The sequence below is a fragment of the Pyrenophora tritici-repentis genome, chromosome 2 (genome assembly GCF_003171515.1).
Source record: "Pyrenophora tritici-repentis strain M4 chromosome 2, whole genome shotgun sequence".
NCBI classification, from domain to species: Eukaryota; Fungi; Ascomycota; class Dothideomycetes; order Pleosporales; family Pleosporaceae; genus Pyrenophora; species Pyrenophora tritici-repentis.
In genome coordinates this window covers 646040-668245 of record NC_089391.1, presented here as the reverse complement: position 1 = coordinate 668245, position 22206 = coordinate 646040, and the positions used below count along the sequence as shown (strand labels likewise).

Here is a 22206-nt window from a genome sequence, read left to right as displayed (position 1 = left end):
TCCTACCTTAAGAGATTCAACAAGAGAGACTGCAATCTATGTATATGCTACAAACCACAAACACCACAGCATCTACTTCTAGATTGCAAACAGTACAAAACACATCGAAATACACTCAAAGAAGCAATACCACACAGACCCATCACCCTCCCACTCCTCCTCCAAACAAAGACAGGCATCAAAGCTACTCTAGCCTTTATTGCAAGTACTAGGATTGGCACGAGAAAATGGCACCTTGGGCAAACCACCGAACAGACAGACACTGTATAAAACTACAAAAACAATATTTCCTTATCTAAAAGAGCCCGCTGCTACATCTCTTTCTATTCACCACACTGCTCTTTAGCACCCGCGCCAATGGAAGACTAGCTCTGAAATTGGAGTACGCAAAACACCACCCAAATTGTACAAGACCCATAGAAACTCCACAACGACCATCATACATAGAACGGCTTAGCCAAAGTCCTACATAGTCACCGACTGATACAGGACTCTAATGGAAATATAATAATAATAATACTAATAGTATACTAATAAGATTGCAACTGTCAGATAGCAGGCGTGTCGAGCCGAAAGTGCCGACACCGCTAGCTAATAACGGGTTAGCGTCTTAGCAGAACAAAACTCTCAGCGCGCACCTTAGAACAGACACAAGAACAAAAAAATCATAAACATCCATCACTTTTGTGCAATATCTTATCTGATCTGACAATTAAGAGTCTCACTGCCTCTATAAAGAGCAACGAACACGCAATAATGACGATAAACCAGAACCAGAGGGACGCGACAGTTATCCTAACCGACTCGAGCAAATGGATCCCCTGGTACCGCCAAATCAAGATGCAATGCGAAGCCCTAGAGATCTGGGACATTGTAGATCCAGCGGGCAACACACAGCCTCGTACAAAGCCGACCGAACCTCTCCCTCCACTCGTATCCGACTATGAACCAGCCGCTGCTCTGAGAAATACATCATCAGCTCCATCCTCCTCTACACGAACCGCGAGAGCCAATGCCCGAGCGCCTACACAAGATACAGTTGACATAGTCAACCCTGCTGTTCAAACTCCAGCCATACCAGCTCGATACTCAGAACTCTCAGCGGAGGGGAAGGAGGCATACGATGGGGACTCAAGGGAATTCAAGATGGTTTTTGAATCATACAAAATACGCGAACGAAACTATCGAGACGAACGCACAAACATTGCGGCAATGATCAGACACCTGAATGCAACAGTTAGCCCACACCTCCAAGTGAGCTGCTTTGAGGAACATGGAACTCTCCGCACCTGGATCACAAACCTCCAGGTAGCAGTTGGAGTAGACCTCGACGATGAGATCAGAAGGGTACGAGAGAGGTACCACGATTCCTTGAGACCTATGAGAAGCCCGCAAAATTGGGAATCATGGCTCAGCGAATACGACCAAGCTGCAACTCGCGCCGAAGCCCTAAAGATAGGGGACGTGATACAAAGCAAGCTGGTTGTGGACGACTTCCTAAAAGCAGTCTCTAAGATTGCCCCAGCATGGATGGCAACATTCACTGGAGCGGGAAGCGACCGGAACAATATAGAAAGAAGGCAGATGATGAAACTCTTCCGCGAACATATGAGCCTAGCTCACCCAACACGAGGCAAATCAAGAAGTGCCTTTATGACGGGTGAAGCAGCCTACGCGGCGAGCGGTGAATCCGACTCGAACACACAGGGGGACGCCTCAAGTGTGCAAATTAGAGCGCCATCTACCAACCCTAGCCAGGGAAACCAAAGGCAAACAAACAAACGCAAAATGAATGCACCTGGCAACAAGTCCAAGCAATTCCAGAAAAGGAATACAGCAGAAGCTGGCGATATATGTCCTGCTTGTGAACAACGCCATGACATCAGTAGCTGCTACTATGTCAACCCAACTTTGGAGACCCCAGATTGGTTCAAACCGAACAAACACATCACAAAGCTGGTACAGTACAAACTTCAGCATGATGCAGACTTACAAAGAATAATACAGGAAACAAACCTGGAAACGAAGCGACCACGCCTAACTACGGCATCACGATCGATTACACCCTACATCAAGACATCACAAACACCGGACTCAGTCACTGATTGACTAGATGGACGCGAGATCTCGAGGCTGGACGAGGGCATGATGAAAGCGGCATTCAATGCGAGCAATCAAGGATACCCATTAAAGGATGCATTCATCCTGGATTCTGGCTCGACGACGCACATCTGCAACAACCTCTCAAGGCTCGAAGACGTACGCCCGCCTGCGATGGGAGATTACATTTGGGCTGGCAACTCAAGGGTTTGGATACAAGGATACGGAGCAGTCAAGGTGACGGCAGAGGGGGCTCAGGGCAAACAAATTCTACACCTAAGCAATGTTGCCTGGTGCCCAGACTTCCTCTGCAGCCTCGTATCATTCAGGCTGCTCCGAAGACAAGGTATATGGTGGGACAATCGAGGAGACCCGACAAGCCTACGACGATGGGATGGTTCAACCATTGCCACCTTATCGGAACACTATGGGCAATGGGTTATCGAGCCACCTACTACATCAACTTCAGCCTTTCATGTGCGTATGAATCGAGCCAAACGATCACCACAAAAGGCTACTGCCATACTATGGCACAAACGACTCGGACATCCCGGGCCATCCGCGATCGAGCACCTCGTGCAGCAATCTGAGGGGGTGAGGATCAAGGGCATCACCACCGTGGAGTGTGACGCCTGCGGCAGGTCAAAATCGAAACGACAAATACGCAGGACGCCTAGACTGAACGACGAAGGGCCAGGTGAAAGGGTAGCCATCGACTTCCATGAGTATGAGGACGGCAGTTTCACCAAGGAGAAGAGCCAAATGCTGATCACTTGCCGACGGTCCCGATACACATGGGACTTCTACTTCAAGGACAACAGACCGGCTCGCTCAATCATTCGCCTCCTAGGCCTCTTCGTCCAGTTCATGAAGAAACAATTCAACATCACAGTCAAAGTCATCGAGACTGACAACGAGATCGTTACCGTCAAACAAGAGGTCGAAAAATGGTGCACGTCCCTATCAATCAAACTCGAGCCCTCCGCTCCAGATACTCAAGCTCAAAACGGAGGAGCTGAGCGCTCAGGGGGTGTTATAAAAGAAAAGGCACGCGCAATTCGACTGGATGCAAACCTTCCATGGGAACTCTGGCCAGAAACTACCAGAGCGGCGGTATACCTATACAATCGAACGCCAAATTACCCAAACAATTGGAAGACACCATACGAAATATTCTATACACACGCAGCTGCCATGAACGGCATAGTCACCGGACCTCGAAAACCAAATCAAGCTCACCTAAAAGCATATGGGTGTAAGGCTTTCGCAATGACAGACGACACCCACAGAGGAAAGTCCAGGCTACAGAGACTAGATCCGAAGGCCTGGATTGGATACCTAGTGGGATACCAGTCGACGAACATTTACCGCATATGGATCCCATCTATGGCAAAGGTAATCAGCACTCGCGACGTAGTGTTTGACGAAGAAACAATCTTCAATGGCAAGACTGAGGACCTGATGGACAATCTCATGCACAACACCCTAGAGGAAATCGCAACGTGGGTGAGAACAGTCGAACTCCCAGGTACTCAGAGCCAACAAGCAGAAACCGAGACGTTCTACGAGGACGATACGACGCAGGAAGAGAGCCCGCGCACTCAGAAAACCAGATACCACCAAGGAAGGAAGGTGGTAGAGGCATATCTAACCCCGCCACCAACTCCTCCACCTGTGGCCTTGCTAGTTCAAGGAGAGGTGAACAACGAGGATATGACGAACATGTCCAACCAATCAACATCAATGACCAGTCCATGGGCAGCCGCATTCATGGCCGGCACCGAATCAGGACACATTGGTCAACACGAAGGAAAGTCAATCGACAAGGCTCAGGTGAAGAGACTACTATCCAAGGGAATCAAGCCCCATCGTAACCAGCTACCGCCACTCCCAACAGCATACTCAAAGCTGGAAGACCATCCACTATACGAAATGTTCAAGGAAGCAGAAAAGACACACCTTCGGAGTCACCAACAAATGAAGTCATGGACTGAGGTCCAAGCATCACCAGTCAAACGAGCAGGGCACCAGATCCTAGACTGTATGTGGGTATACACCTACAAACTCGACAAGCATCACCGCCTCATCAAATGCAAGGCAAGATTGGTAGTAAGGGGAGACCAACAACGCAACATCACCTCCCAAGACACATACGCAGCAACATTGGCAGGACGCTCATTCAGAATGCTTATGGCAATCGCCGCCAAATACGATCTTGAGCTGAAACAATACGACGTCACTAATGCTTTTGTGCATGCTGCAATCGACAGAGAAATATACATGAGGATGCCAAAAGGATATCAGAAGCCTGGCACTCTACTCAAAGTGCAAAAGGCACTCTACGGGCTCCGGATCTCACCATTACTGTGGCAGAAAGAATTCACCGCAACTCTTGCTTCGATAGGGTTTCAACAAATACCACAGGAGCCATGCTGCATGATCAAAGACGGAGTTATCATCTTCTTCTATGTGGACGACATCATCGTTGCGTACCGTTCAAAGCAAGAATCAGAGGCCATGAAGGCCATCAACTGGATCCAAGAAAAATACGCTTGTACGGGAGGAGACAACTTACAGTGGTTTCTCGGTGTAGAGGTTATGCGCAATCGCAAGCAGAAGACCATACAGCTATCTCAAGCTGCATACGTCGACAAAATCAGTCAACTCATCAACCACCAAAATGTAAGGCATGATACGCCAATGTCAGGCATCGAACTCCGACCACGAGAAGGACTCGCAGCACCAGCTGAAGTCAACAAGTACCAACGCAAGATTGGATCGCTTCTATTCGCTGCAGTCACAACAAGACCCGACATAGCCTTTGCAACATCACGACTTGCTCGCTTCCTAATCAATCCAAGTACAGAACACCAAGACGCTGCAGACCGTGTGCTCCTGTATCTCAAGAAAACAGAATCCCTAGCCCTCGAACTCGGTAGAGGCGATGGCCTCGAGGTAGCAAGTGACGCGTCGTTTGCAGACAACACACTGGACAGGAAAAGCTCGCAGGGATACGCAATCAAGCTGTTCGGAGGACTTATCGCTTAGAGATCAAGTAAGCAAGATACTGTGACAACATCAACAACAGAAGCAGAGCTGCTTGCCCTATCACAAGTTGCTAAGGAGGCAATCTTTACGTCGCGGTTGTTGAAGGAGCTTCAGGTAAACCTAAGCAATCCAATTATCACAATCAAGTGCGACAATACCCAGACAATCCGTCTAGTAAATGAAGACGTTGCCAAATTGCAAACAAAGCTTCGGCACGTTGACATACACAATCATTGGCTACAACAAGAAGTTACCCGAAAGACGATCAAGGTAGAGTATGTTCCGTCTGACAACATGATCGCAGACGGATTCACCAAGTCACTGCCAGCCAACAAATGGGCCAGTTTCCTTGATTAGTTAGGACTTGTTAAACGCAAAGAATCCCCGTTGAAAGAAGCTAAGCTTAAGAAGTTGCAGGAGCATCTGGAAGGCCTCTATATGTAGGATCGATTAACCAGTTTACGCAGCTTGCAATTAGGGCTTCCAAGCTGAGGGGGTGTGTCAGATAGCAGGGTTACTCGACGTTGGCAGCAACCAATCAGCGTAGAGAGGATCAGTGCGCCCCTCAAGAGGGCCACAAGCGCGGACACACGATAGAAAGAACACAATACAGACAATCATCAACATCGATCAATTTTGTGCAATATCTCATTATATCTGACAAGACGCTGGGTTAGACTAGCGCGACCTGGCATCTGTGAGAGCCAATCGGATCACAGGAAGGCTTGGCACCCCCCCAGGTGTGCCCACAACCGTAGACAGAACCAACACACAATCAATCATCAACATCATCACCATTATTACCTATTTCATCAGTATTCCAGATGAGAGTGAATATCTGACAATAGCAATCGCGTCTGGGTCTTTTTTGAAGTCCTCTAGCAGGTAAGTTTCTGCTGCTAGTGCTCTAGCTATATAGAACAGAACTCTAGGGCGGATCGATTGGTACTAAACCAGCTAGTTTAGATAGATAAAGGAGACCTACGCTAGCATGCTGCCAGTCTCAAGCGCATAGGTGGAAAAGACACTTGCAAAAAGATTACAGCCGGCCTGCACAGCAGTATCACCCCCATCATGCACAGCATCCCACCGCAGGCCAGCGGCACTAGTTGTGTAACACAACTTGTGTTGATGGACCTGTTGTGAAGGACTGTATTACCGCCACACAAAACTTCATTACCGAGCCACACAAAACAACTCTTTCCTATGCACTTCCATGTCCTCTCTACCGAAGCAGCTGCTATAAAGTGTGCAGCACATCTCTACTCAACATCTACGCCTACGCGCCGCGCACTACTGATTGCAATTCGAATCGTAACAAATGTACACGCGCAAGACGGCAGAGTAGTTGTGTGTGGCCTAGGCAAGAGTGGGCACGTTGGACGCAAGCTAGCTGGGACACCCAAAAGCCTAGGCGTGAGCGCTGGGTTTCTGCACGCCGCCCAAGCGGTACATGGCGACCTTGGCGATGTACGAGGAGCTGATTTGCTGTTGTTTGTAAGCTTTAGTGGACGTGCTAGAGAACTTCTTAACGTGTTGCCACATGTTGCGCCCAAAGTGCCGGTGATAGTGTTAACAGGACATGCAGATGCGAGTACATGCCCATTGTTGAAGGGGCGAAAGGTGGTCGGTAGTAATGAAGGGAGAAGAGGAGGAGGAGAAGGAGAGGAGGGTTGGGATGGTCGAGGCGTCGGGGTGCTCTTGCCTACACCGATACACGAGAGCGAGGAGGAGAGTTTTAGTGTCGGAGCGCCAACCACCAGTGCTACTGTGGCTATGGCAATCGGAGATATGCTTGCTCTTACGGTTACCAAAAGGATATACGGCGCCGAAAAAGCTTGGATATTCAACAGAAATCATCCAGGAGGCGCCATTGGCGCTGAAACCGTAGCTGAGGTTGCGGGGGTAGCAGGAGCGACAGTCGCTACTATGGCTAGGCTCTGGGTGGTGGACCGTGAACATGATGAAAGCTAAGTTAGGAGAGTGTGAATCATAATCTATAAAGCAATCCAAGACAGGAACGGTGTTGTGTGGTGTGTTAGTCTGAAGGGGGCTGTCTAACTATCTACGTTGTGGTCTTTTTGTTAGTCGTTAACGGTTGCACTTTTTTCTATTTTCTCTTGGTACCAAAACCCCATCAAACCGTAAAGCTTGCAAGGCGATACCGCATCTAAATGACTTGTACATAGCCTATCTGTCATCTAAAGCGCTCCAAGGATCGCAATTTTACGTCCTAGCACTAGTCATAGAAATTTCAGCAAGCCCTGCAATAGTACATATAAGTTTTTCATCGCTGGGCACCATAAGAGCCAAATCGCGAGATATCACTCATCAGACGTCATTCATCACCCATGTCTACCAGAGGCACATATCCACCATCTCTCCTACTCTTCCTCCCAGCAGCAATTACCTCTTTGACCCAATGAATGCAGGTTCTGATTGCGTTTTCGTCGCTCTGTTTCCCAGATTTCTTTCTGTTCTCTAGAGCCGGAGCACTGGGGTCCAAGGCAGAGACGGTGAGCCATTTGGGCGTACGCCACAAGTTCAGGCACAGACTACTCGCTACGACAGAAACCGAAGAGCATGCCATAGCGGCGCTAGCAGCTACGGGGTGCAGGAACAGCCCCCACGGCAAGAAGAAGCCCATGGCAAACGGAAGTCCGATGAGATTGTACATGCATGCCCAGAGAAGATTCATCTTGATACGGTTGAAAATAGCCTTGCTAAGAAGCAGACTGGTGGGAATGGCAAGAAGGTCTGTCAAGGGCAATAGAACAATCGACGCAGCCTCCATCGCCACGTCTGTGCCAGTCGATAGAGCGATGCCAATATTGGCAGACGCGAGAGCGGGGGAATCGTTGATGCCATCACCAACCATGGCGACCACATAGCCGCGAGACTGGAGATCTGCAATGATGTCACTCTTTTCGGATGGCGTAGCCGAAGCATGCACATCAGCAGACCCCACCCCAACCTGGGACGCAACAACCATGGCAGAAGAAGCAGTGTCTCCGGTAACTATAGAGGCAGTCACTCCCATTCTTCGGAGAGCAAGTACAGTCGCACGAGCTGAAGGTTTGATGGTATCGGAGAGCCCGAGAGTTCCGGAATAGGCCTGTCCGATGGCAATGTGAATGGTCGTGATGCCCGCGGAACATGCACCACCCCCAGGTTCATCACGAAGTGCAGGAGATGTAAATGGCTTCGCGACACTATCGGGAACATCGACGCCTTCAGACATGAGATAGGCAGGATTTCCAATTAAAACACGATACCGCTGCCATTTGTGGGAGAGCGCGGCCTCGACGGTGGCCGCAATGCCTTTTCCTGCAACAACCTCAAAGTCACTCACCGAGCCGTCCAGTGTACCTTCTGGGCCAACTCGCAAGTGCTCTTTTGCTGAAGCAACCACAGCCCTCGCAATCGGGTGTTCGGAGCCCATTTCGGCCAGGCCGATGAGAGTCCACCAGAGGTCCCTTGTGTACCCGGCCTGAGCCCATTTGCCCTGCAGGCCAGCTTTCGATACACGCATCTCTCCGGCCGTAAGCGTGCCAGTCTTGTCGAAGACAACATGGTTAATTTTGGTGGCGGTCTCCAACGCAGCACCGCCCTTTACCAAGATCCCCTGCTTGGCTCCGACGCCCGTGCCAACCATGACTGCGGTAGGAGTAGCCAGGCCAAGTGCACACGGGCAAGCAAAAACAATGACAGCAATACAGAGCTTGACACAGACCATGAGCTTTCCGCCGCTGGTGGGGTCGAGGAACAGCTTAGGTGGGTGTTGGAGAACATGGCTGAGAACCATCCAAACAACGAATGTTGCGAGGCCAAGGAAGAGAATGATAGGAACAAAATAGCCAGCAACAGTGTCCGCAAGGCGCTGGATGGGGGCGCGACTCGTTTGAGCCTCCTGTACCAGGCGGACGATCTGGCTGAGTTGGGTATCGCGACCAGCACATGCCACGGTAAAATCCAGTCGGCCAGCACCGTTGACCGTGCCCGCCATCACAAAATCGCCTTTGCGCTTGAGAGCAGGCGTAGCCTCACCAGTCACCATGCCCTCGTCCACATAAGATTCGCCACGCGCGACAAAACCATCCGCGGGGATTCGGTCTCCCGGTCGAAGGACTACCATATCGCCGGCCTCAACGAGCTCGGTGGCAATCACCCTTTCTCGGGCAGCATCGGCTCCTGTCGAACCCCACTCGTCCTTCTCCTCCATAGTATTCCATCCCTCTGCCGCTTTTGCGGCAGCAACAGGATCGGCGTAGATGGTGGTCGTGGATGGTGCCAGCGACATGAGGTTCGACAGGGCCTTAGATGTCTGCCCCTTGGCCGAGTTCTCCAAGTACCGTCCCAAAGAGATGAAGGTAATTAACATGGTGCTGGTGTCAAATAACGTAGCTGGCCTAGAGTGGGGCGGTATGCATATCGATACCAACATCGACCCAACGCTGAAGAAAAAGGCAGAAGAGGTACCGAGAACAACAAGGACATCCATCGTCGCCGATCTGTGTCTCAGAGACTTGTAAGCCGATACGTAAAAACGGCTGCCAATGCCAAACTGCACGGGGATCGTAAGAGCCAGGCAGACAACGTCCCCTAGGTAAAAGCCAGGCAGGATGCGAAAGCTTCCGTAATCCAAGATGGGAAGGGCCATCGGGAAGACCATGCTGGTGAGGAATATAGGAAAAGCAAAGCTGGCCGAGAAGAAGACGGCATACTTCCATCTCTTGATCTCTTTTGTCTTCACTAACGACTCTAGCTGGGCATTGTTATCGTCCGGGTCAGAAACAAGCGCATTGTATCCGGCTGCCTCAATGGCTTCTACAATCGACCGAAGGCGTATGACCCGCTGTTCTCGGCAGATGGTGGCCTTTGAGACGGTGAAATCGATAGTCGCAGCTGTTATCCCAGGTTGCTCCCGCAGAAGGGCCTCCAGCCTGCTAGCTGAGAGGGTATCTGGTAGTCCATAAATGTTGAGGTGCACTATGTTGCTGCCTAGCGATATTCGCTTCGCAGCGCTATCAACTGATGATACGACCTTCGCATCAAAGCCGCGGTCTTCTATCGTCTCCACAATTTGATCCGTGGAGAGCTTGGACGGGTTGTGCACGACTACGACGCGGCTGGCGAGCAAGCTGATGTTGAACTGGTACACGCCTTCGAGATTCTTGAATCCGCCCTCAATGGTAGATGTGCAGGCTCCACAGGTCATGCCGTAGACCGCGACGGTAGTGGTTGACAACTCAATCTTACTGTTGCTCGTGCTGATTCCCGCCTGGGGGCCAGCAGCTACAGTCTCCAGAACAACCGCATCGAACCCAACATCCTGTATCGTCTCAGCCAACTTTTCCGACGGTATGATTTTAGGATTGTGCTCAATGACAGCTCGCTCGGATAGTACAGAGATGCTGAAAAGTCCGATTCCCGCAACATCTTTGAACGCGCCTTCGACCGCGGACGTGCAAGCACCGCAGGTCATGCCTTCTATCTTGAGCGTTGTCGTGGTCATATGGGCCTTTATGCCGTTAGCGATAGTTGGCTGAGAAACCATCTTGTGTACGCATCCGAAAAGATATTTTGGCAGAAAAGTTTTAAGGCGAGTACTGATGACGCTGATTGCGCAAGTTTCCTTAGGCGTTTAGGTTCCGATTTATTGCTCGCGGAGGGATTAAAGGCCCGGAGTTTGCCCTACACTAAGGCTGTGCAGTACCGAATGTTGTGCACAAGAGGCTGTGAGCGCGAAACGACAGTGGGTAGCCTAGTGAATAGAGAAGAAGGCTTAATGTCTACAAACCCTAGGCGGTGGCATGCTCGGAATAACAAGCCACTAGCCATCCCCTGCGCTCCCGGAAGCGTGCGGTCCGGGTATCGTGGCACAATCCGATGCGCAAGCAGTCCGGAGCAGCGGATGTGCTGATGGGACGAATGCTGAGCGCGGGCTTAGCTGTTTTGTATGGTTTCTATGCAGTAGCTAGGCTAGAGACAGACTAAGAGGCTAATACTTAGGTACACACTAGTTGGATGACTTTGAGCTCCGCTTAGTGCTTGACTACATAGGCGAATGCTAACGTTACCTCGGCCCAACGGGCCGTTTCCGCCGACGAGCCACTTGAACACCCATTTTCAACCGCAAATATCTCCACCACTATAAGCCCAACTGACGATGCAATTCTTGTGATTGAATTGCACCAGTCCGTGATTTTATATTTGTTTCACAATCTTTTAGATTAGTTTGGACTTAATAAAACAACGGCACTAAGGCATAGTTATCGCGACTCAGAGACCAAGCTGCACAACAGAAGCAGTTCCTCAACCCACAAAAAGAGGCAGAGATTGTGGAGTACACAGAAATATGCAATAGGTGCGGCTTATTATGTTCAAGGGGTATGAGAAAGAATTTTGCGTTGGCGGTTTCAAAATGGGATAGAGGAAACAGCTGGGTTAACTACGCGTCTTTTGCATCGCCAACATGATACTCTCATGCCCAAATAGACCCGCGCACGACATAATACTGACTCTGAAGAGAGATACGAGCAATATGTTAACCCATTGCATTCATAAATGCAGCAATACGACATTACGGCCGAAAATGTGTACAATATGGAGGCAAAAGCTGAGCATCAACGGGCCAAACCGTGCGCCGGACGGCCAGACAACAACGACGCAACCCTGCAACTTCACAAGGGTCTCACGAAACACCTAAAGATGGCTGGCGAGGGGCTTCACGCAAGCCCGCAGAAAGAAAACAAGGCGTCATGGTGCTATTGATGTTGAAAGTGGCGCGCCGCCGCACAATCAAGATATCACAAAAATGTAAATGTTACAAAATCTTTACAAGCTTTAATGGACTACATCTCCAACTAATATCGTAATAATACCCAATACTTGTTGTTGCGCAACCTCTATTTTCAAAATGCCAATATCTGGTTGGGCGATGGTGTGACCCAACTTCAACACCAAGTAACTTCACAACTACGGTTCTGATTGAGGATGTGATAGACACTATCAAACTACGCAAATCAGATGCTTCTTTTCCGTACCGCGCTGTCGCAAAATATATTCGAAGTTGACTGAACAACGTCGTTGCGAAGACACCAACATCTAAAGCTGCCTGGTGCAACATGGGTGCAACAACAGCAAGCACTCAACCCACAACAGGAGCACAAGCTCATGCTATACATAGAAAGACGTACTATCCGTGGCTTGCCATCTTCAAGAAGAATAATACAAAATCTTGCAGGGCCGATAGCGAGACGGAAGGTCTCAGAAAGTTAGCTGACTCGGTGTCTATATCGCCATGCCGGCAAGCTCACCATCAAACGGATTAAACGAAACGCCAGCATCGATCACGACAAGCGCAAGGTGGAATAAAGAGAAAGACACAAATCATATCTTCACATGCTCCACTGAAGAATGCAAGAGTACGGCGCGTCGAGGATCGACATACACGGAATGCGATTGAGAAAGGCTTTGCTATTTGCGTCTTCAAACACATAAAAAAAGTTTTCACAAAGATATCTAAGGCTCCAGGACAGCTTCAAGAGGCTATAAACGATGGCAACTGGGAGTGGATTAAACTTATTGCTTGCGTAGGCACTTCCGGTAAGGCATTGTCACCGGCGCTAATTTACAAAAGCAAAACTAAGTTCGATCGAGCTGAGTTGACGACGTAGAACCCGAAAAACGCCAAGTATTTTTTGCTAACTCCCCTTCAGAATTGTCAAATAATGACCTTGGATTGGCCTGGCTCGAACAGGTGTTTGATCGCCTCACGAAGGAGTAGGTAAGACGCCCATGGCGGCTCCTCATCCTTGATGGCCATGACAACCACCTTATGGCCGTTGTCATCAACTTGTGCGTTTCAAAGAAGCTCCTTTTGGCGGGGTTTTTTCATCACATGCAACTCGTACCCGCCAGCCGCTCAATGTCGCCCTGTTCTCGCCGCTTACTTCTAACTATTCTCGCCAGGTTATGCGTTAGATTCGAAAGTCACAAGCCCTGGTAAGCCTTCAAGAGAGTGACTTCTAGTGGATCTTTTGGGCAGCGTAGAGCAGGCATAAAATGGCTATGGATAGCATCAAGATGAGTTTTCTGACGACAGGCGTGTGGCCTATGGGTGCTGAGATAATCCTCGAACGCGTCGACAACAACAACACATTCAGTTGGGATGAGACTTCAAAAAACTTGGCAGCACGATAATAGAAATAGCTGAACCCCGATGCGAAAAGTTTATGATACTGCGGCTGCTGACGGGGCCAATGTTCAAGCCAAGCGGTTAGTGGGTTCATTACACTCTCTACAGGCGCAAAACGAGCTGCTTCTTCACGAAAACGACGGCGGAACGGAATAAAAAAACGAAGACCGAGAGGCTGAATCTACAATAATACAAGGAGTACCATGGCACTGCTGTTCTCTGGTGTCCCCGGAAGATTCGAGAAGCTCGTGCGCGCGAGGCAACGAAATAATAAGAAGCCAAGAAGCTACAGCTTCTAAAAAGAACCCGAGCAGGAGTAACTGAAGGCAGCCTCAATTATCTACAAAGAAAGCTGGTGGAGCAGGCAAAAGCTGAACGTTAACACGCAAAATAGGCTAGAAAAGTGATGGAGGTGGAGAAAACGTGTGTGAACTTGTTGTATTGGAGCTACGGGAGGAGGGAGGATATCTATGGTGCGCGCACGGAGCAGCTGACTAATCAGTGCCTGGCCAATCAGAGCACGGAAAGCCTGATTCACCGTGAATACTAGTGAAGGCTCTCACCGCGTCTCGACAGTTTACAAAAATGATGCTTTTCAACGAGGAATTGCTACTATCGCGAGATTATGTGGCTTTACAGTAATTAGGTCCATGCAATTTATCTGTACCGTTTATATTTTAGCAGCGCCTTGAGTGAGCGTTAGCGCCTTGTGTTGACACGTGTCAGATAGCAGGGTTACTCGACGTTGGCAGCAACCAATCAGCGTAGAGAGGGTCAGTGCGCCCCTCAAGAGGGCCACAAGCGCGGACATACGATAGACAGAACACAATACAGACAATCATCAACATCCATCACTTTTGTGCAATATCTCATTATATCTGACAACACGGCAAAGGTGTCAAATATCACTGTCGTTGCAACGAACAAAGTATATGATATTTGATTAGTTAGTTGAGCAAGAGCTGGGTGGAGAGATCTCCATATGTACGGGTGCGAGCTAAGCGGGAAGCTTGGTTCAACTAGTGGTCCAAGCTCCCAGCCCGGAAAAGCTCGCCATCTGGCCGTACGCGCATGTCCCAACACTGCCTCTATATGAGTATTATAGGTGTATCGCTCGCATATCTTAGTCGTTTAGTTCTTAATACATGCAAGTGATTTCTTTACACTTACTTGTTATATCCTAATGTTATAGACGGAGTCACCAACGATATTAAAAATGGCTTCTTATGTTGGTAGGCCTTGTACGATCGTACGGGGTGAATAACAACAACGAGGTTCTTCTGGTGACTGGTATTGGTATTGATTCTCTACGAACATACGTGCTACGAAGGTATACCTAAGCTCAGCGCAAGTTGGGCCGAAGTCGGGCCGAAGTGTCAAGCAGCCGACGTCTCTACCGATACTCACGATCCGACATCTTAACTATTTGCTCCGCCGGATTATATCGACGAAGCAGCATATTTGGAACTAGATGCTATGATTTAGGCAATTACCCAAAGCTTAAGGACTAGCTTAGAAAAAAGGACGGCATCGCTGCACATCTTTGGCGTTGGCAAAGGCGGTTGATGATCTAGCGTGGTAGATCGAGAAGAAAGTCCAAATCCTCAATTCTACAGGTTAGACTGTTAGATATACGGGGTCCTTTGTTCCATCCGGTTGATTAGATATATGTCAGACTATCGACTACATATACCTTCAAGCTACAATAGCAAGAAAGTTGGCCTTTTTGTTATCCGACAATATATTGCTGAACTGTAGAGCATTGCAAACGTCCCAAGTTATCTGTAACGGTGTGAGGAGAGGAGGAGGACTGCGTTGCATTGTGTAGCTATGGAGGAACTGCAGCTATATAGGTGTGTGTGATGAGAAAGTGTGGTAGCGATAGCCGTACCCAACTCTCACCCAAGTCGGTCTTGGCAAGTCGCAAACCGTTACATTATCTTATGATGCTAGCAGCTACACTAAAAGTTAGTTACGTGTCGCTTTTCGTTTCGCTGCGAAACTCCATCAACAGGTACGCTTCTATTTTGCGGAAAACTAATTGCTAAATCTTCTCGGCTGGAATAAAGGCGGTTTCGCAGTCGAGAAAGACAGTTCTCTATTTGAGAGTTTTTCCGTGACATTATCCCCAAAAAGGAGCCTCTTTAGCCCGATATGCTCTGACACTCCTTAAGTTGGTCAACATAGCCGCGACAGGACGGATCCTAGCATTATTCTTCATACCTCCGGCTTTGTTGGTATGTGGTTCGTTGCTGGGATTGATCTCTCAGCGTCACGCTAACAAGCCCGACCCCTGTTTTGTAGATTCAAAACATCTATTTTACCGAACACGACGCTTTTTCCGGCTCCATTTTGAAAACTCTGTTTTCTTAAGTTTCGGGCGGAAAATTCAATCGCGTGACCAAAGGCTCGAATACGTGACTAAAAACTAACGTTTTACCGAACAGCTCCTCTGCCTTAAATCTCAATCTGATTTACCGAGCCGACACGCTAACCACTAGCCGCTAACCAAAAACAGCCTTAAAAACAGAGTCCGAGACGGAAATGGAGCAACCGAACAGATCCCTACTAGATTTTACAAAGCTTTGAAATTAGACAAGCGGTGAATGGGGCATATAAAGAGAGGGAAGCGTCTGGAATTGTTAATCCTTTCCACTTGATTTATCGCATTTGGCGAGGTCAGGCCTACATCCAAACTTGAGGGGCTATCCTTCAGCGACACCGAATTGTAACCTTTACACGTATATAACAGCAGAGGTGCATACCACCAGGGACAGCGCTTTTGAGTCATTACTTAGAGTTTGCTTCGTACCTGCCTCGTTAACAGAGTAAATTGCTCCGACGGAGTTTCCATCAGGGATCAGGCTCATCGCGAAGCTACGGAATACAAAAGAGGAACATTGGCATGCTTTAATAACATCACTTTGGCATGGACCTCTTCACACGCCACGAAGCTCATCATGAGGTCGAGGCAAGCCGATACTGGGCCCTCGGATACTACTTTGAAAATCTAAGCAACGAGCAGCTGCATCGGCAGCGCAGGTATCTTGACTTGTATGGTTTTGCTGCGGAATGGTCGGTGTGGGTCATCTTTGTGCTGTTCCAGGTTGGCTTCGCGTTTTTGTGGGTGATGAAGAACACTTTAAGGCATAAACAACCAAAATCGCCCTCATTCACAAAAGACCAAAAGAGTAGATTAGGGTGGCTAAGACAAATATATGGCGGTTACACCAAGACTACGTGGTGGATGCAGAAAGATGTCATCAAAGGCTGGAATTGGGGTACAAGAGGAGAATGGATTGGTGCAGTCGCTTGGACAATGTGGTTGCTGTATCTGTGTATCGCCAACACTGGAAAAGGTATGTGCTTGTACCTATTCGTCAACGACGTTTCTTTGTATGACTGAAACTTTGTAGACTACCTTCACTTGACGAAGCGCTTCGGACGAATTGGCGCATCCCAGCTGCCAATCCACTACCTGCTAGCTATGCGAGCACATTACAGCCCGATTCAGTATTTGACACGACTCTCTCATGAACAGATCAAGGCTTCGCATCAGATCCTAGGACGCATCGTTTTCCTTCTGCTTGTGTTACACGCAGCTTTTTACCTTAACTTTTTCATCATGTCCGGCCTGCTCGCAAAGCGCATCAAGAACTGGGACGTCATCTGGGGCCTTATCAGCATCATCCTTTTTTCTGCCATCAGCACCACAGCCCTGGGATTCGTCCGAAGGAGAAACTACTCGGTGTTCTATGTTTCACATATTGCTATTGCGAACTCTATTATCCTGTCGCTGTTCCTACATGTATCGCATATCCGCGTGTACGTGTATGAGGTGATTGCGATAGAAACCCTACATCTGATCTTCCGTGCTATGCGTCTTAGGACATATCAAGGTATGCTCAAGCTTCTTTCAGGCACCAATCTAATCCAGGTTCGTATCCCGTTACCAGCGGATAGTGCCGTTCTTAGATGGAGTCCTGGACAGCATGTTTACCTCAGCAGACCAAGGCGCAAAGGTAAGGCTCCCACATGGTACAATCAATGGTTCATGATGAGAAGGGCAAATCCTTTCACAGTGGCGTCTCTTCCGTCAAAAGATAGGGAATTACTCCTTATCATAAAAACGCTAAATGGGAACACAAAGTATCTTGGAGAACTTGTGCGATCGCTGGCCAAGGGGAGCGGCACTACCGTGCCGATATTGCCCACAGCAGGCGGGGATACTCTGACATTACCACTCGCTCTCGAAGGACCATATGGCGCATCAGCCCGGCTGCCAGACTTGTTAGGTTACGACAGAGTTCTTTTGGTAGCTGGTGGCATTGGCGCCACGTTCATTATGCCCATCTACCGAGATATTCTTGGGCTTCATGATAATGTACCAACAGATAATCAGATCCGGTGCGTATGGACAGTGCAGAAGCTCGCCGAGACACAATGGGCATTTGCTACAAACTCTTCGTCTGGTGACAGGCAGGATGAAGAAGGTGTTGGGAGTGAAGATACAGGCACGCATGCCGACAGGAATAGCTTGGTGCACGGATCGAGCAACATAGAGGTCTATGTAACGCGGTCTGCAGGGTTGAATCTGCGAGTCAACGCAACTGCTTCTAACAACTTTGCCGTGGATTCGGATGACGAAGGAGGAGAGACGATCGAAATGCAAGAGAATGACCAACTACTAGACATGGATGAGCAGGTACAAAAGCCGCACGAGAGCATGTTGATCAAGAGCGGCAGGCCAGATCTCAAAGGCATCGTAGAGGAGGTCTTTAGCAAAGGTGTGAAGATAGCGGTGATTTGCTGCGGCCCAAAGAGGATGATAGACGATCTCAGGAGTGGTGTCGAAGTATGGGTGAACAAGGACCATGAAGTCTTCTGGCATAATGAAACGTTCGATTGGTAAACATAGTAGCTTTATGTAGATTTACAGGCTCTCAACTCTAAACATCGAACATTGTCTTCTTCCCGCCACCAACCCAGCCACTGGACGCGAGTTAATGATTGGCCAACGGCGATGCATGTCATCCACAGAATTTACCTTGAAGACAAATATAGCTACAAAACAACGATAGAAACAAGCTTACTTGTTACTATGCTTGCATAGCTGCGTAAAATTTGTAGCCTTGATTTTGTAGTGCTGATATTGGTTGGGGGAGGGGGACGCTACGTCGTCCGGCACAGTAGCTAATTACTCTCTGCTTTATTCTCGACATAACGTGGTTCACAAGCGAGTCGCTCACGCCCCGTGAAGACATTATTACCGACTTTTATCATAGTCTATAAACTATCGTAGTATACCAAATTAATTATCAGAATCACCACTGTTACTAGCACTATCTATCTCAACTGTACAGGTACGGGCATTATGTCCAGTCTGCTTGCAACGTCCGCACCGCCTCTCTCCTCGCACCCTCTTCGAAGCGCTTCCACCATTACCACGGCTACTACCCGCCTGTTTAGCTAATACTTCTTGTACCTCGACCACGGTTAGAGCATCCTCTGTAGGAATTTTGAGTAGTGCGTTGTTGAGACATTACGCGTTATAGCCTTGACGTTGATGCGCTGATGGGGCGTGAGCGACTCGCTTGTGAACTACATTAAGCAGAAAATATTTCTTGCTAAACCTGATATTTCTTACTTAACTATTTCTTAATCAAACTCCCTAAGAGAGAGATCCATCCAGTACTTTGCTTTATCATCCTTCTAGTTGAACAGAGCAATATTGCTTGGGTCTCCAGGTGGTGGGTTGTTGAGTGGAAGATTGTTTAACCCAGCAGCGAGAGGGTCAGCAGGCGTGGAGCTAGTGGTGCTTGTAAGAGTAGGTACAGTTGTTTGTGCGACCCAGTATAGCCCATCTCTTTCCAGCCTTCCAGCCAGTTTCGCATTTGACGGGACCATGCGTATAGGTTATCCTTGCACAACAAAACAATCCTCCGTTGCTTAGTCATCACGGCCTTTGAAAGTGAGCTCACCTTGCCGTCCTTTTTGTTGTTGTTAGCAATGTCTATTGTATTGGTTGCCAATGCATGTGCATCGAGTTGGTTTCCGAGCTCAATGCCGTGTTAGTCGATCGGAGGAATAACCTAGTAGGTCTCGTATTTTGGGTTGGCCTTGTAATCCTAAGCCAATCGTTGGCATTCCCAGGTGTCTTTCTCTGTTGTCACAGCTGAGGTTGCGGGACAGTCATGACCTGCTGTTAAAGTAATCACTCACTGGCTTCTACTAAGGAGTGATAGATTTATTGCCTATTATCCCAGTAGCAATTCACCCGTATCGTCGCGTGTCCGATTGATTTAGGACTTTGGGGGTGACCAGCAAGGTCGCGTTCACGAAGTATCCTAGGGTTGCAACCCCAGGCTCATAACCAATTGAAATAATTGTTAATCGCAGGAAGCTCCTGGAAATACTTGAATTGAGTGTGCACTAAGATGGCTTCCGAGATAGGCAGATTGATTCATGCTACATAGGAGATCGAAAGATTGTTCTTATTCCCCTTTGTTACACTAGCGAATATACCTGGTTACAAAAACATCGGTTGTCTTCCAGATCTCAGTACGAGGTCTAACCAACAGTAACCAGCTATCCTCTTTCACCATCTACAAGATTTTTTCTTCTAGCATCATCCATCTTCTTTCGTTCATCAAGGAATTTGCCTAAATATTGTTGTCAGCAAAAGGCATATTCTTTCTAGCTTCGTTGAGATGTCTCCTTAGCTTACGCAGCGTCCAGATATTCCGACAGGTATGCGTTTGATCTGAATCAAAGAAGTGATTGAATGATACGTTACGCTGAGATGATCCGCGAATCTCATGTCCTGGAATAGGAGTCAGATCGGCATGACATTGGATCGCTTGGCGAATGATCTCGAGGCAGTGTTCTTGGCTTACAGTTAGCCTCCATCTTACTATATAGAAGACTAGCCCTAGGCAAGCGACTTACCAATATGGTAATTGTGGAAAGACTGTGGATCTTCGTTTTTGTTTCGCAATGTGAGACGGATTTGGTTCTATAATGCGTCCATTAGAATAAAAACGCACAGTGAAGATACAAAAATTATTACCACACAATGTAGAGTATGGAACACATCAAGACTATCAATTGTTAGTTTGCTAATATCATCTTAGGGATATCCAATCTGCGTACCTAAACTGCCAACCCATTCCTTTCTCATAGTAAATTTCCTGATAATTATGTGGAAAATATGCCTTAGCTTCCTCCTCGCTGACATAGAAAATCCTATCGCGGACAAGTTCATCCCAATTTGCTTCAACGTCCTTATCACTGCCAATGTATTTTTTAACACCAGGAAGGCGTTCTACGTGTGCGGTGCCATCATCCCCAAAGACTGGTGTTCCAGTAAAAGTCTCCGTGGTTTTCTCGATAAAGTCTCTTACTGGACCTATAGAGCTCTGGTCAGTGATTGTTGCTTGAGGCATGTTTTCAAGACGAGGGTTTTGCGGACCAAATTCATGTTTTTTCAACTCAATTCCACTGCATCTCAATGGATCACGCCACAACACTATAGCGGAACTCGTTATGACCGGAATAACGATCCAGAGTGCGACATATCTCATTATTGTTGAGCATGTTGGGATCAGAGAGTTGCATGCAGCTTCGTCTGAATCATGCTCTAATCCGTAGGTAGGGCTGCTAGCCCCTAGAGTAGCGTATCCTTCTTTCGTACGCCTTTGGAAGATCATCATGATTAAACAGCGGTTGAGGGTGTTGTGAAGATGTTAGAGACGTTGTGCGGAAGCAGGAATAAAGGGTAAGTAGAAGATAGCGTAGCCGGATATTCACTCTTGCATCGGGGTCCGAAAATTTCCTTGAACCGATAGCGATCGTTGTTTTCCCTGTTTACTTGTCAGCCACTCTGCATGGACAGTGAAGTTCGGATAAGTCTGTCTGCATATCCTATCTTGCCTACTCTTTTCTGGCCTTACCTCCCCTTTTCTATCCGTAAACTCCGGTTTGTCAGGTAGTTTTAAAACTATCTCTTTAGCCGTATTGACTGTCGCACAAGAGAAGATCGGATGCTAGGCCTAGGCCAATGAGAGGGGGTTAAATGACGTTAAAGCTATGTATTTTGGTTAATCGTTCCTATTAGGGCGCTTTTGCCTAGCGCTAGGGCTTATCTTAGCGTTAGTTAGTACGGCTTAAGAGTATCTAACCGCAGAGTGTGGGGTGATACGTCAGACTCTGGTAAACTGACTAAAGGTAACGTATGTATTCCGTAACGTCCATCCTTGCGTAGCGGGACACCCTGTGTGCCGGGACCTGCCAATCAGCTCGCTTAAATCACAAACTTCTGCCCAAAATCTGCAAGTTGATTAGCCGGTCCGGGCACACAGGGTGTCCCACTACGCAAGGATGGACGTTAGTTATACTGTGGCTTTAATATACAGAGCTACTATTGCGGTGTAAACCTTCAATCAAGTGCAACTGCGCGAGGCAGTGATCAGTGTATTCGCTATCTGTCTGTGTGTTTTTGTTGTTGTCTGCTGGCCTTGCTACAAAGGCAGCAGCAGGGTCTATTTTACATGACGTATTACCACGACGTATTACCATCACGTGATACACGTGAAGCACGTGATCCGTTTCTCATTATAACCGTCACAGCTACTAAGTACATGTAACGGTTTGGGCCATGCCAAGACCTATTCTGGTACAAGTTGGGTACTGCTCTCGCTACCACACTTCGTACATCCCACATTCATATATATAGCTGCCCTCCTTCATAGCTACTCCGACAATGCAATCCCTCTCTTCCTCGACCCCACCGTTACAGTACAGGTAGGCATTCAGGATAATGTACTTCCGCACCGACGCTAACGGACTGCGGGGGCAAC

The 22206-nt window shown here is 48.2% G+C and overlaps 5 protein-coding genes across 5 annotated transcripts; 3 read left to right on the top strand and 2 right to left on the bottom strand.

Moving 5' to 3' along the window:
• Positions 1-756: 756 nt before the first annotated feature.
• On the top strand, positions 757-2109 carry PtrM4_057260 (uncharacterized protein; the record flags this gene model as incomplete). The annotated part of the gene is made up of 1 exon (XM_066105316.1): positions 757-2109. One exon carries the CDS (start codon positions 757-759, stop codon positions 2107-2109), a length of 1353 nt encoding a protein of 450 aa, XP_065963943.1.
• A 36-nt stretch (positions 2110-2145) lies between these two features.
• On the top strand, positions 2146-5148 carry PtrM4_057250 (uncharacterized protein; the record flags this gene model as incomplete). The annotated part of the gene is made up of 1 exon (XM_066105315.1): positions 2146-5148. The coding sequence occupies one exon, from the start codon at positions 2146-2148 to the stop codon at positions 5146-5148; it is 3003 nt and encodes a 1000-aa protein (XP_065963942.1).
• A 2338-nt stretch (positions 5149-7486) lies between these two features.
• On the bottom strand, positions 7487-10705 carry PtrM4_057240 (ZntA, Cation transport ATPase; the record flags this gene model as incomplete). The annotated part of the gene is made up of 1 exon (XM_001942095.1): positions 7487-10705. One exon carries the CDS (start codon positions 10703-10705, stop codon positions 7487-7489), a length of 3219 nt encoding a protein of 1072 aa, XP_001942130.1.
• A 5572-nt stretch (positions 10706-16277) lies between these two features.
• On the top strand, positions 16278-18260 carry PtrM4_057230 (Ferric-reduct multi-domain protein; the record flags this gene model as incomplete). The annotated part of the gene is made up of 2 exons (XM_066105314.1): positions 16278-16707; positions 16765-18260. The coding sequence occupies 2 exons, from the start codon at positions 16278-16280 to the stop codon at positions 18258-18260; spliced, it is 1926 nt and encodes a 641-aa protein (XP_065963941.1).
• Positions 18261-19936: 1676 nt separating this feature from the next.
• Positions 19937-20931, bottom strand: PtrM4_057220 (DUF3328 domain containing protein; the record flags this gene model as incomplete). The annotated part of the gene is made up of 6 exons (XM_001942098.2): positions 19937-20010; positions 20076-20234; positions 20297-20363; positions 20418-20448; positions 20501-20756; positions 20820-20931. The coding sequence occupies 6 exons, from the start codon at positions 20929-20931 to the stop codon at positions 19937-19939; spliced, it is 699 nt and encodes a 232-aa protein (XP_001942133.2).
• Positions 20932-22206: the final 1275 nt, after the last annotated feature.